The sequence below is a fragment of the Carettochelys insculpta genome, chromosome 3, assembly GCF_033958435.1.
Source record: "Carettochelys insculpta isolate YL-2023 chromosome 3, ASM3395843v1, whole genome shotgun sequence".
Lineage (NCBI taxonomy): Eukaryota > Metazoa > Chordata > Testudines > Carettochelyidae > Carettochelys > Carettochelys insculpta.
In genome coordinates this window covers 135,572,239-135,586,834 of record NC_134139.1, presented here as the reverse complement: position 1 = coordinate 135,586,834, position 14,596 = coordinate 135,572,239, and the positions used below count along the sequence as shown (strand labels likewise).

The 14,596-nt window shown below is 42.7% G+C and overlaps 1 protein-coding gene across 3 annotated transcripts in view; it reads left to right on the top strand.

The window, feature by feature from the left end:
* Positions 1-14,596, top strand: part of FHL5 (four and a half LIM domains 5) — a 44,104-nt gene that overhangs the window by 16,384 nt on the left and 13,124 nt on the right. For 2 of the 3 annotated variants that reach the window (XM_074990859.1, XM_074990862.1), the window contains 3 exons: positions 4,802-4,972; positions 9,470-9,644; positions 13,480-13,649. In XM_074990859.1, coding sequence (XP_074846960.1) covers positions 4,802-4,972; positions 9,470-9,644; positions 13,480-13,649 — 516 coding nt within the window. The remainder of the gene's footprint in view (positions 1-4,801; positions 4,973-9,469; positions 9,645-13,479; positions 13,650-14,596) is intronic. The other variant, XM_074990861.1, reaches the window with a different exon arrangement.

The window sequence follows — 14,596 nt, the reverse complement described above, 5'->3', positions numbered from 1 at the left end:
ACAGCTAGTTTAGACACCCATCATTTTGTATGTATTGTATAGTCCCCTTTCTTGTTGATTATATGCTAAACAGACGTAGATAGGCTTAAAAAATTTCCCATTAATGAATATATTGCTACTCCATAAGTCTACAAGATTATTGTATTTCTAAGTCCCCAGTCTTTACCCAGAACATTTTAACTAAGCTGAAATTCCCGGGCACACGTGTTGTGTTCTATCTTCTGTTGAAATTATTGGAAGAACAACCAGACCCTGTTGTGTACTGTTTTCATCTGCTTTATAATTTGTACTTTAACTACATTCTCAGCTCTAACCCCAAAGCTGCATCCTTGTGGGTTACCATGGTAACTCCTGTGTTCTCATGGAAGTCAGATAAGATACACTAGATCTACAATTCTTAATACTGTTGCTTCCATGACATGTGCCTGTTCTGTAGATTAAAATCAACTATATTTTACCTTTGTCCCTATAATAGCTAAAAAACAAACTAATTTTCCCCAAGAAATACATAAATTTCAGCATTTTACTGTGTCTAGGAAACAAGTAACCATATGGAATGCTGGAGTCAGCATGTCATTCCATGAGCATGCGTTACCTCAGCTCTTGAGAGAATTCTGAACTGACCTCCACAAAACACAAAATCTCACTTCCAGCTAACTTCCAGTAAGCATATTTCTGTAGCGATTAGGATCAAAGCACCAAGAAAAAAATCCATTTCAGCTACATGCTGCTCATAACATTATTTCTCAGGCAGTGGCTAGAGATGATTCAGGGAGACAGAGTTTAGTTATTTTGTATGGTGTCCTATAGTGAAAGTAGTTCACTAAGATCTTCAAGAGATTTGCGAAGTGTTATTTGTTGCCATGCCATTCCTGCTTTGTACCCAACTATAAGGGGAGGGGTAGCTCAGTGGGTTTCAGAATTGATATACTAAACCCAGAGGTTGCACGTTCAAACCTTGAGGGGGGTCACTTAGAGCTCTGTGGCAAACAGATTAAAAAGAAAAAAAAAAAGTCCCGCCTAGAAGGCTGGGGATTGGATTTGATAATCTCCTGAGGTTCCTTCCAGCTCTATGAGATGTGTACATGAAATCATGGACCATTTCCTGAACTCCTTATGCACACAAACTCTTGGCCCTACTGAAAGGTTTCTTTGTGGCAAGGCTGCAAGATATGCCTCTTTCTAATCATTGCACTGATACATCCCACAAAAGCAGTCGCAAAGGGAGCATTTGTGCATAAAATTGCCATTCAGAGCAATATGTATGTCCAAATGCCCAATACAGTTTCAGTAATTGTTAGTGCAGCAGAAGTGAATGTGGGACTAGGAACATACTTTATTAAAACTAAGCTCAAAGTATTTAATCAGTTGTCAATTCTGGTCATCCAGTCAAGTTTTTCTTCATTTTCTTGCATGTTATATAGTTTGAGCTTTGAGAGTTAAATATTCCTCAACTTGGAAACCCTTGTGATCAGAAAGCTACAGCTATGATTTTTCTTGGGACATTATTTATTACCATCAAGTCTAAGTTAGCTGGAAATCCACTAATTGTCAACTTAAATACCTAAATAAAAATTCAACTGCACCTTGAGACGGACTCACAAGACACAAGCTCGTTTAGAACAGCTGAGGTTCTATTAAATGATAGTAATGACTTTGCTGTGAGGACTAACTAACTACATTTCATGTTTGGATCATATCATCCCCCTCCTTCAGTCCTATGTATTTGATGTGTCAGTTTTTATTGCAATTTTTTGGACATCTGTGCTATATAACTGTGTCTAGACTGGTAATTCTATAGATCTGAAGAAGTGGGTCTGTCCCACGAAAGCTCATCACCTAATAAATTAGTCTTTAAAGTGCTACATGACTGATGATTTGTTTTGTTTTATTAATAACAAAAGTTGTGGAACACATTTTGTGTTGGGTTGGAAAGGAATATAGAAGGGGATCAATTGCGACCAAATCTGTGTTGATGTATTGTTTGCCCCATTTGCAGAAGTGGTAATAAATAAGCTTCCTCCATTATCTACAGGGTTGTCAATATTTGTTAATATTATTAGTATAACTGGAATAGGATGCACTACATGCAAAAGCAGATTACACATTTAAAAAAGAATTTCAACATAGAAATCTGTGTAGTCAAACTTTTACTTTCTAATCTAAAAGAGGATGTTGTTGGGACCTCAATATATGGAAGGCCAGATTAAGACTGCTGTTACATGAGACTTCAGGAACGGGATATAAAATACATCTGCACTATTATTAGAGGAGCACTTGATTCCCACCAATATGATTTATAGATTATTTGACCTTTTTATTGTACATTGTCCTGGCTAATGCAATGATTTAGTAATGTTAAAAAAATAGTAAATCAGTTCAACTAAATATGTTTTCAGCGCATAAAGACAACAAGTTTCCACAGCTTGTGCCAAATGAAAGAGCCATTATTTTTGGTCTAAGATAAGCATTCCATCTTCCTCCCCTTCTCATTCTTCATAGTCATGTCATATCCTCGGGGAACAGAATGAAAACAGAGCCCTAGGCTTTGAGTTTGCTTTTGGTGGGGGACAGACAGTTATGCTTAAAATATTTTATTCTTTAAAATATTCTTTTGCATTACATCTAATAGTCCTCAAGAAGGAAGGAAAAAAAACAATAGCACTTCTGTAAAGCTTGGAACTCCAAGCCTGGCCATGAACTGAAGAGTGGTTGCATGAGAATGGCTAGGTCTGAGCATAACTGCATAGAATTTATCTGATTTTAAAATTATCGGCTTCCTGAAATGTTATTTATTTTTATTCTTTTCTTTGTTTCGCTCGTTGCATCTTGTTCAACTCAGCTGTAACTTATTCCTTGCTCTTTACTTGCAAGAGCTCAGGTCCAGCTGCTCACAGTCAAGGAGATGTAAACAGTTTGAGATCTAGTGTTTCTTAAATCCTCTGCAACTCTTTATGATTGTTGACATTAACTGTGGAATGACCTTACTCATGCCAATCAAATGTGTAATTCAATGAGTCCAGCAGATGTCTCTGAGTTTTGCTTCCCTGTGAACCTTATGGAGGCAGTTTCCTTCGTTCCCAGGAACCATGATCCAATTTTAGCAAAGGATTGCTGATCCAATTAGCAATAACAAGACTGAAATAAGACTTCTTTCTCACAAGCCTCAAAAAGTTCACAGTTCCAGACACTGAAGAGCCCCAAATTTCTATTATTATTGAAATAAGTTCAGCCTGTAAAATTGAGGAAAGGGAAATGCCCGAGTCTTGGGTCTCAAAAAATGTATGGTATTTCCTGCATTTTTCTCACAATATTCTGGTATTTCCAAGTCATGTTCTGGGTGGAACCTGGCAAAACGTGTCTGTAAGAAAAACAAAAGACTAAGCATATACAACAACTAAAGAACACTTGGGCTGATTTTACCGGGTTTATCCCTCTCTCCCTTTTTTCTTAGGATAAGCAAGGAAAGAGTGTAACAGGGTTATGCGCACATCTCATAAGTGCACATTGGTCAAAGTGCATGTACCTGTGCTCTCTTGTGTTTATTGAGGCTCTTTGGTGACTCAGCTTTCCAGTGGAGTCACACACAGTGTGTTTGCCAAAATAAAACTAATCCCTTCTACAGTACAAATCTATCATGGCCTCTATCTGTGCCCTCTGCAATGTCTCTCAGTTTGTTCCCACTCTGGAATAGAGTGGTGTCCCCAGGGCTTCCTTCCTGCAGATGGAGTTTTCACCCTCTTGGCCCTTCTGGTTCCAGTCCTTTGGCTCATCATTATTATCCAGTTCCCTCCTCTGGGATGCATCAGTATCAAGGCTACTTCTCTCAATAGCTAAATATCGACTATCTAACTTGTCCATCTTCTATCTGGTAGACTTTGGGTTTTCCAAAAGGAAGGCACAGTGGAGAAAGAAAGGAAATTGTGGACTTTCTGGGAAGGTGTTGGTTAGGGAAAGTCTGAAAACTTTTGTCACAAGCCTACTTTCTTTTTTGCCTATCTACTACACAGTTTAGTAGCTTTTGTCCAGACAGTGTGATTGTTTTCTAGATAATTTACTCTTCACAATGCAATGTATTTTCTCCAGCATCGCTGAGTGACTGAGAAACATCACACACCTAGTTACTTTCTGTAAAAGACTGTGTGCCTTCACGTTCTACCTCTGGTCTTTTTCATCACATCCTCTGACTATGGCTAGTGTGGGGATAAGTTCACTTGCAAATTTGTGATTGATTTTTCCCTGTTTTTTTTAACTTACTGAATTATATTCAATATTCAGGAGCCTTTTCTACATTTTTTGTATTTGCTGGCTCTTTTTTCTTAATGACTGAAATACCAGTAGCAAACATTGAGGTTTATTAATTTTCTGGAATAATAGTTCTATTCTAAAGTGGGAGAGGGTAAGGAATGTAACTTGATTTCTTTCTACTTCTTTTGCCTGATTTGCTTTGGTACTAGCCATAGAGGATGTGAAGGTAACAGATTTCCAGCACCAGACAATAAATAAGAGCAGATCTAAACTGACGCAATCTTCTTGTTCGAGGTTGAACATAACTAATGTGTTGTGAGAGATGGAGCCTCTGCATCCCAATGAAGACAACCAATTCCTGAATGTTACACTTTTCTAAAGACTGCCATTTTGTTGGCAGGTGGCTCCAACATTAGGAATCCCAACCAATGCAAGTAACTGAGGCAATTGCTGCTCTAAGTTACACCAGTAATGCATTACTAACCACAGAATAACGTTTGTTTGGGCCTGAACTCTTCCATTCATGTTATTTATTAATTTTTCTTTCACCCAGACAGCTAAAGAACCAAAAATGACAAGCAGTCATTGCCATTACTGCATGGAATCCCTTCTTGGCAGGAGGTACGCACTGAGAGAAGAGAATTCTTACTGTGTTACATGTTATGATGACCTATTCGCTAATTCCTGTGAAGAATGCAAGAAGCCCATTGAATGTGATGCCAAGGTAAGCATTTAGTTTGGTCTCATTTTTCTGTATTTATTGAGATTGCTTTGTCACAAAACATGAAATCCACTTCTTTGTGGGTGAGTTCCTTCCACAGCTCTCTGTGCCACAAAGATCTACGGAATCCTTGCACACACCTGGACTTAGCCATTGTGCAAAGGGGAGCCGGAAACTCTGAATCCCTCCATGCTAGGTAGGGGGCTTCTTTGGTGCCTGGAAATATGCTGCTGCAGAAAGAAGCTTTGGAAGCAGAGGCCAGAGGACCTATACCATGGGTGTCCAACCTTTTGGCTTGCCTGGGCCGCATTGAGTGAAGAGGAATTGTCTTGGGCCGCATATAAAATATATAATATAGTTAATGTATATAAATCACATAATAATGTTAAAAGTTTACGATCTTGTGGGGCCACATTACTAGCTGTCCAGGGCCGCATGCAGCCCACAGGCTGTGGGTTGGACACGCCTGACCTATACTTTTGTGTGGGTTATGTTACTTTATTTACACTAAAGACCTCTCAGGGATACACTTGCATTGATTTATGAAGTGCAACTATTGCATCAAAAGAAAAGAAATCAAACGTACACACACACAGGCCATATCTGCACAGTCCCAGAGCATAGCGCTGCTGCTGGCAGCATTATGCTAATGAGGTTTCTAGATTAACACGATTGAAAATGGTTCTCCATTTGAATACTCATATAGCTAATTAGCATAGCCACATGAGATTTTGCTCTCGTCAGAGTGGGGTGCCAGCAGTAAAGAGGCTATGTGGCCGTTTCTCTGCCAGCTAAGCCCCTCTCTGTCGCCCATCCCGTATCCCTCAATCATTTGCAATATCTAGAAACCTCATAGCCGCAGCAGCGCTATGCTGCGGGGCTCTGAACACATGGCCACACAGTCCTGCCAGCTGAGAATAAGTTTTACCATTCTATTGCCCCACTCAGTCCATTGATCAGACATACTGAGTGTGAGGGAGGAACCAGATCCAGGTGGGGATTCCTGCAGAGTGGTGATGGCAAAAAGATCCCAACCCTACAGTTTTGCACCCATCTTTCTATATGTTTCAGTCCATAACTTTTGTCCTGTCCCACTGTCCCAAGAGCCAGTATGACCATGAGTCATCAGCTAAAAACAGATGGGACTTTGCTCTTCTCTTGATGGGACCTGTTTCTCAGGTGGGTTCTTTGGCAGGGCTCAGCTGCTATTATTGTCTGAACATCAAGGTGCTGCTGGCAGCTAGTCATCCAGAAGGCCTGGCTTATGGGAGTGATTCCTTTGTGAGCACACCCACTTTCACACTTCTAAATGAAATTGCAGACACACCTGTAGGCTGGGCCTACACTTGCTGCCATGTTTAAAGGGCGCATGTTAATTAATTCTTTGCATCTGTCTTCATGGCTGAGGATGAGAGGAATACTCTCAAACATGAGCCATTCTTTTTAGGTGGCAAATCTGAGGAACCAGATTGAGGTGTTATTAGAGAAGGTTTTGGAACAAACTGATAAACTGAAAAGTAACAAGTCACCAGGACCAGATGATATTCACCCAAAAGTTCTACAAGCACTCGTGTGAAATTGCAGAGCTACTTCATTCATCATTGAAGCTGACATTGTCCCGGGGCTTGGGGCTGAGTGGAAGTTTCTTTATTTCAGCTTTAAGCCTGTCCTATCCCAGGCTGTCTTGGTGATGGTTCAGCCCTCAGTGCAGGGTAGAACTGCCTGAGAGCTGCCTGAAATTGTGATTTCCTGTCCATAGCCCTAAATGACCATTGCAGCAGGGTGGATTAGCCAGGGTACAACAACAAGACAGCCACAACCACACCTCTGTCTCTGCATCAGTGCCACAGCATTTCCCCATGCCAACAGTATCTGCAGCAGATGATCTATGGGTGTTCAATCACCCTGGGGAAGCACCCCACCATCGGGAGAACCCCTAATAGTTTCTGGGTCTGCTGGCTGTATGCCCCGACACATTATCAGAGCCCAAGGGGCCAGACGGTGATGTTGGGCAGGGCTCTCAGTCTTCTGAGAAAAGGTCAGCCGTCCTGATAGAGGTAAAGTACAGGGCCCAGCTATGTCTTATATGACAATTATCAAGGACAAACCATTTATTTATGCTGAAAACTGCCACAAAACTCTATGTCCAGCATTTTCAGCAGCTAACTTGTCCATGTGACCCCAAAAAAAAGTGTTCTGAAGCCCAACCAACCTGCCTGATCCAAAATTTAATTTAAAACCAACTAAGCAGCAGCATTATTTCATATTAATGATTTTGTTTCCCTAGATGGGCGATTGAGTCACCTCCCTAGGACTATGGAGAGTCTATGTTAGAAGCACTGCTGCAGCTATGCTACTGCAGTGCTGCAGTGTAGACACGTGCTACAGAGCCAGAGGAGGATTTTCCATCACAGTAGTAAACTCACCTGCTTGAGAGGAGGTAACTAAGTGGCTGGAAGAATTCCACACCTGGACTTCAGCTGCCTGAACAGAAAGGCTCCTAGCGGTGTGACCTTTTCACACTGCTGTGTTACTTAACTAGGTTGGCCTAAGTTTTAAGTGTACAGCAGGCCTGAGACACCAGGATAGCCTGGAGGAAAATATAACAGGAATGAAATGAAGAACTTACAACAGAGGGTGACAATTGGTTGTTCCTCACAGAATTAAGGGGCCAGTCCTCTGCATTCTTCCTCTCTCCTTTGTGTGTCTGTGTGTATATTTGCCTTAGCTACTCTCTGACAACAGTTCTGTTTTTATAGCCACCCAGAGAGCACAGTAGATGTTCAGCATCTCTTAAAGTTTTAAAGCCAAGTGTTATGTATTTCTTTTCCCCTTTTATTGCCTTAAGGGGTACTTGCAAGGGCAATTGAAAAAGAAAGAATTTGTGCCCCTTTTTACCACTGTCATTAGAAAGGATACCTGGAAGGATCTGGTTTCTTTCTTACAGGATTTGTTGCTCTTTGGTGGTTTGTTTCGAACCTCAGAAATATCAGGAGAGTTAAAACATGTTTTTAATTAAACAGAATGATAATGTATGTATTTTCCTGGCATTTAAACATGTTGAATTGTTTCAGAAAATACTTCCTTCCAATATTTTAGAGGGTGACTGACTTAATTAGGTGTTAACAAAAAACGAATAAACACGAAGGTATTAATAGTCTGACAGAACATTGCTTTATGCACCAGTTACATAGGTTTCACTTGCTTACTATGGCTACGTCTACACGTGCAGCCAACATCGAAATAGTCTATTTCGATGAATAACGTCTACACGTCCTCCAGGGCCGGCAACGTCGATGTTCAACTTCGACGTTGCTCAGCCCAACATCGAAATAGGCGCAGCAAGGGAACGTCTACACGTCAAAGTAGCACACATCGAAATAGGGATGCCAGGCACAGCTGCAGACAGGGTCACAGGGCGGACTCAACAGCCAGCCGCTCCCTTAAAGGGCCCCTCCCAGACACAGTTGCACTAAACAACACAAGATACACAGAGCTGACAACTGGTTGCAGACCCTGTGCCTGCAGCATAGATCCCCAGCTGCCGCAGAAGCAGCCAGAAGCCCTGGGCTAAGGGCTGCTGCCCACGGTGACCATAGAGCCCCGCAGGGGCTGGAGAGAGAGCATCTCTCAACCCCCCAGCTGATGGCCGCCATGGAGGACCCAGCAATTTTGACGTTGCGGGACGCGGATCGTCTACACGGTCCCTACTTCGACATTGAACGTCGAAGTAGGGCGCTATTCCTATCTCCTCATGAGGTTAGCGACTTCGACGTCTCGCCGCCTAACGTCGAAGTTGGTGCCGCTACTTCGAAGTAGCGTGCACGTGTAGACGCAGCTTATGTGTGAGGCCAGAACCCTTTGATTTCTTCCGTTGTCAGTAGTGTCTTCTGGGGCAAAAAGGGGGAAAATAAGCCTACATTTTTCATGTGTGGACCATGCAAAAAAAAAAATCTGATGGTGTTTAGTAAAGGGATGTAGCCTATTAGTTTCCTGGGACTGTCTTCTTTACAATACACACACACACACACACACCTCATAGAACTGGAAGGGACCTTGGGAGGTCACTGAGTCCCATCCCCTGCCCTCTTGGCAGGACCAAGCACCATCTTTTTTTTTTTCCTATTTGCCCCAGACCCCTAAGTGGCCACCTCAAGGATTGAACTTACAACCCTGGGTTTAGCAGGCCAATGCTCGAACCAAAAACAATCCTGCCAATTAAACAAAAAAAATACTTTTCAAGTGTGGAGGCATGGATAACAAGTATAGCCTGAGCCAAAACACCTCCTTTTGGCCAATAAAAGCAAACTAAAGTGTATCCTGACTGTTTTTCCCCTATGGATAGATAGTTTGTTATCTTTGACAATTGTCCTCCAGCCAAAGGGAGAAGCCACTGATTCAATCATTCTGTCAATGCTTTTAGTTCAGCCTTTTTAAGTATAGCGCTGTGGTGAGGCTAAAAAAAATGCTTTCCATTAACACATATTTACTCTCTCAAAGGATCTCGCCTATAAAGGCCGCCACTGGCATGAAGAGTGCTTCAAGTGTGCCAAATGCAATCGCTCTTTGGTGGAAAAGCCTTTTGCTGCCAAGGATGAGCTCTTACTGTGTACTCACTGTTATTCTAATGAGTATTCATCAAAGTGCTTCCATTGTCAGAAGGCCATTATGCCTGGTAAGATAACAAGGGCTCTTTACTAACTCAATGGAATGGTTATATGGCACTTTTAATTAAATGCAAGCACTTGGATAGTTAAGCTACAAGCAAAGTACATTTCCTTGGCTTTCATAACAGCATGCAGGGGGCTATGTTCCTTAATTTAATCGTTCTGGCTGTCAGTGAGGTGGGAGAAGGCGAATGGATACATGCTCCTTTTCTGTAATTTAGTACCCCACAAGGACTAACATTACAGTCTTGAAACAAAATCATATTCACCCACATAGATTCATTGACTTTGCTTACACTGGATATTTTCAGGAAATCCACAATAGACTGGCTACAGTAGGAGTGCTAGTATGAGTGCAGGGCAGTGGTTCCCAGCCTGGGGTCCGTGGTTCCCCTGGGGGCCCACAAGGGTATTGCGGGGGGAGAGTCTGTGAAAAAAAGATACGTAAAAATAATCATACAAAATAGAATTGGCTTTGATGGGGGTCAGAGAACAGCGTGAGGGAGAGGGTGATTGGTGGCCTGCGCTGGTGAAAAGGTTGGGAACCACTGGTGCAGAGAATGCTACTGCATGTGTTTTCCCTTTATATCATCTAGACCTTTAGGAATCAGATCTGGTTACAGCGTTTTTTTATTTGCCTTTTTCTTGGGGGGGCAGGCAAGGGGTTTTGTTGTTGTTTCTGTTTTTTGTAAGGAAATGTTTGTTGAAACATGGCTTCTTTGAAGATAAAACTTTTCATTAAGAATTGTCAAAATGTTTTGCTTTTGTGATGTTTTCTAGGATTAGTCCTAACTTGAATTTTTATCAAATTTCTTAAAATTATTTTCAGTATTTTTTACTTGCCAAACACTGGAGGGAGGGGGCGGGGGGTTGGCTTATTTACTGTAAAAGCAGTTTCAAAAATGATTTCAGTCAAACTGACAACATTGTGGAAAAAAATAAAAATACCTAGTTTATTTTGAACCCAGCAAAACTTAAAACACTTTGACATTTCTAAACTTGTCACTAACTCACTTTCTGTTTATTTCAAGCAACTCTGTTCCAGATTTACCCTAATGTTGTTTTTGACTCAATTGTGCTGATTCAATCCTCATGAGATTGTGAGAGATTTCTTGAAAATACCTTGCAGCTGAAGAGACAAAGGGACCTCATCTATGGGAAGACGAACTAGCATGCCTAGAGCAGTGTTTTTCAACCATTTTGGGCACCAGGGACCAACTTGTTGCCTTCCTAAACTATGTCAAGGAAATCACAGGGACTGGCACTAATGACTTAGATCTGGCAAACATTAAGAGAAGCCAGTGGGAAAGACGGTTGGCTAATTTTTCAGGAGACCTTGGATCTAAAATACTTAGGTCAGGTCTACACAAAGTTGTTGTATAATTGTACCTATTTTGGTTAGGAATGTGACTTTTTTATTGATAAAACATATGATATGGATGCAGTCATATAAATGTAAATGTGCTGTAATTCATTACCCTTCCCTTGCAGGTACATGCTGAATGTCTCTAGTCCAGCACTCTCTTGGTCAGCAACATCCATAATCTGGCATGATTTTAGTTAGCCAAATGACCACTTATCATGGGTGTGGCCTAGTTTCCTGTGGTCCCATAAAGTTTGTTTACAGCCACCAGTCCTGGCTCTCGGTGTTCTTTGCTGTTATTTAGCTGTAATTTTCCCCTAAATGTATTTTCAGAGCCCAGTAAGCAGTGGAAGTGTTGGTAATGTGCTAGATAATATTGATCTCCTAAGGTCTGGCACATGCTCTTGTCTGGCACCGGTCCTGTTGCAAGGGTTCTGGATGAGAGAGATTCAACCTGTATAAACTATACTTGGTCCTGGACTACATTAAAAGTTGTTAGATTATTTATGTAGGTCAGAGGTGAACAAAATCCATTCCAATGATGTACTGAGGCCAACTTAACCCCCACAGCTATGTCAAGAAAATGTTTCTGTCAGGTTAGCTACCATCATTTTGGGAGGTGTCTCAGGCTATTTCCACACCACCACTTACGTCAGCAAAAACATATGTTGCTCAAGAGAGTGTGAAATATCACATCCTTGAATGACACAATGTTCACTGGCATAACACTTGTGTGCAGTGCTATGTTGGCAGGAGAGCGTCTCCCGCCAACCAAACCACTCATTTATGTGGTTTTATTATGGCAATAGAGAGCTCTCACCTATCCCCATGGAGCAGCAACACGAGCTGTCTTACAGCAGCACAGCTGGCTTGGTAATGTAAGTTCGCTGTGGTAGGTACAACCTTACAATGATAGGAAAGCCCTAACCATTAGATACTGCAGCGGGGTTCTGCTGGCACAGCTACAATGTTGTAGCTAGTGGTATAGACTCCCATGAGCAGCCGTACCCTAATACAAGCACATTTTATACTAATATAGCTGTACAGTCACAGGAATGTTATACATCTTTAACTACAATGGTATAGTTAAAACGACACTTGGGTGTAGACAAGCCCCTACTGTAAATGACAAGGGTGATGTCTAAGGGTTTCTCTGTGCAACAATGTAGCTACAGTTCTGTAGCAATGTCTCTGGGACCCTGTAGTGCAGACACACACATTACAGAGACAGGAGTTTTTCCATTAACTGTGCTAACTCCACCTGCCTAAACAGCTTCAGCCCAGCTGATAGATGGGGCAGGCAAGATCAAGACAGCCAAACCTTTGAATCCAGCCTGCAGCCTGCCCCACCAGGGCCCTCATCTCAAAACTGCTGTCCACACCAAGTGGTTGCGGGGAGGTGGAGGCTATGCATATTGCTCCTGTCCCCAGCACAACCCCTCAGCTCTCTGGCATCCCACCCTCTCCTTCACCCAAATGCCCTGCCCCAGGTCATTGGGGCCAACAGCCACTGTGGTCCTGGTGCAAGGTGGGAGAGGGGGCCTGGCTCTGTGCTTCTGCACCGCCCCCCCCATAAAATAGTGCAGCCCTGACCACTTTCCAAAATCTTGGAGTGGCTTTCCCATCAAAAATTATTGCCCGCCCCTGTGAAGGATGCATTTTCTATCAACCTATTAATGTCTACACCACTGAGTAGGTCAGCACAGCTACATCTCTGTGGGGTACATAATTTTGTATGCCTCCAGCATGATGTACCTATGTTGAGCTATTTAGGTGTAGGCCAGGGCTCACTTTAGTGGCCTTACCATGACTGTCCTTTCGTGTTTACTTTGCCACACTGTAAACTGTCCTCTAGTTCAACAGAAAGAAAAGCCATGAGTGCTATCAGGATGATTTTCATTTGAGAAGTGTGGAGAAAAGTCAAAGGACGCTGGCAAGGTGACAAAATAAAACTTGCTTGTCTCTGCCCTGGATGCAGTTAATAGCTTTCATTTTTCTGGTCCCTGACTTTGGCGTGATAAGCCCCAGTAGGCCAGAACAGCAAGGTCAGTTCTCCTACCCACACTGGCGAGTGCTTTGGGAAAACGCCAACCCTACGTGTGAAAGCAAAACTAATTCTACAGCTCCCCCTGTATCCAGGACATGGGCACATCCTGCAGGGAGGAGAGGCATTGCCTGATGATGGAGCATGTCTCCTTCCCTACAAGGGGATCTCTGGGTGACAATTCAAGGTCTGTGCTCTCTCAGCTCTGAGGCACCACCACCAGGGGAAACTGTAATGTCAAGTCCCTGAACTAAGCACTACAGTCCGTGGGCATGCAAGGGTTTCGGCTTTGCAGGTGAATTGGATGTGGAGTGCAGTGGTCGTCAGTGGCTCAACAAAGCCACGTTTATGCACGTGCATCTGGATGGAAGGAACAGTCCTGCCAGATGATTCCCCGTAACTTCAGCAGCACTCACATGTTGGCTTTGTTTTTCAGGTTCTCGTAAAATGGAATTTAAAGGAAGTTGCTGGCATGAAACCTGTTTTGTTTGTCAGTGTTGCCGGCAACCTTTGGGCACACAGCCTTTGATTGCCAAAGACAATGAGAATTATTGTGTGCCGTGCTTTGAGAAACAGTTTACACACCACTGCTATGCCTGCCAGAAGGTAATTAACCAATCGGAAGAACTAGAACACTGCAAAGCACTACTACACTCTCTTTAATGTGGTTTGGGTCACGGCAGCCTAATGTCAAAATGTATGCAGCACAGGAGACCATAGGCAGAGCCTGATGACAGAAACTATGAGGCTAAAATAAGCTCTGTAAACACCATACATTATATACACCTAGAAGTTTAAATCTGAACTTACATGAAACAGGAGGAAGGGCACAGGGTTTACAAATGACCTTTGCACAGGATGTCACCGAGGGATTGCAAATGAGTCTGTAATGAGCGGAAGTCTCATACCAGCCAAACCTGGGGGCATAATTGCTTCTGCTGTTCTTAATTATTAGCATTATGGTAGCACCCTAGAGTCAAGAAGCAGGCCCATGGTTTAAGCATGGTGCAACTTCAAAGTTAGGGTATGTCTGTACTACACCTGAGAAGTGTGATTCCCAACCATTGTAGATAGATTTGCACTAGCTCTGCTTGCGCAAGGGTGCTACAAATAGTAGTGTGGACACTGTGGCACAGGCAGTAGAGCTTGAGCAGTCATTGACTTGGGCAGTCATCAGGAGCCAGTGTCTACCGTGCTTTCTTTAGCAGCCTAGCTTGAGTAGAGCTAGTGCATGTCTGGCTACCTGTGCTGGTAATCACCCTTTGCAGCTGAAGTGTAGACATACTCTTAAATTTATTCGTCCCCTGGACAGGTTATATTCTAAAGAGGAGGGATGACCCAGTGGTTAGGATACTAGTCTGGAAGCTGGAGAACCAGTGTTCCATTTCCTGCTGTTTCATAGATTTCTTGTGTGAACTTGGACAAGCTCCTTAGTGTCTGTGCATCACTTTCCCATCTGTAAAATGGGGACAACAAGGGCTGTGGCCTACCTCACAAGGGCTGTGGCCACACTAGCTATTCATTTCGAAATAAGCAGGACAGCGACTACACAG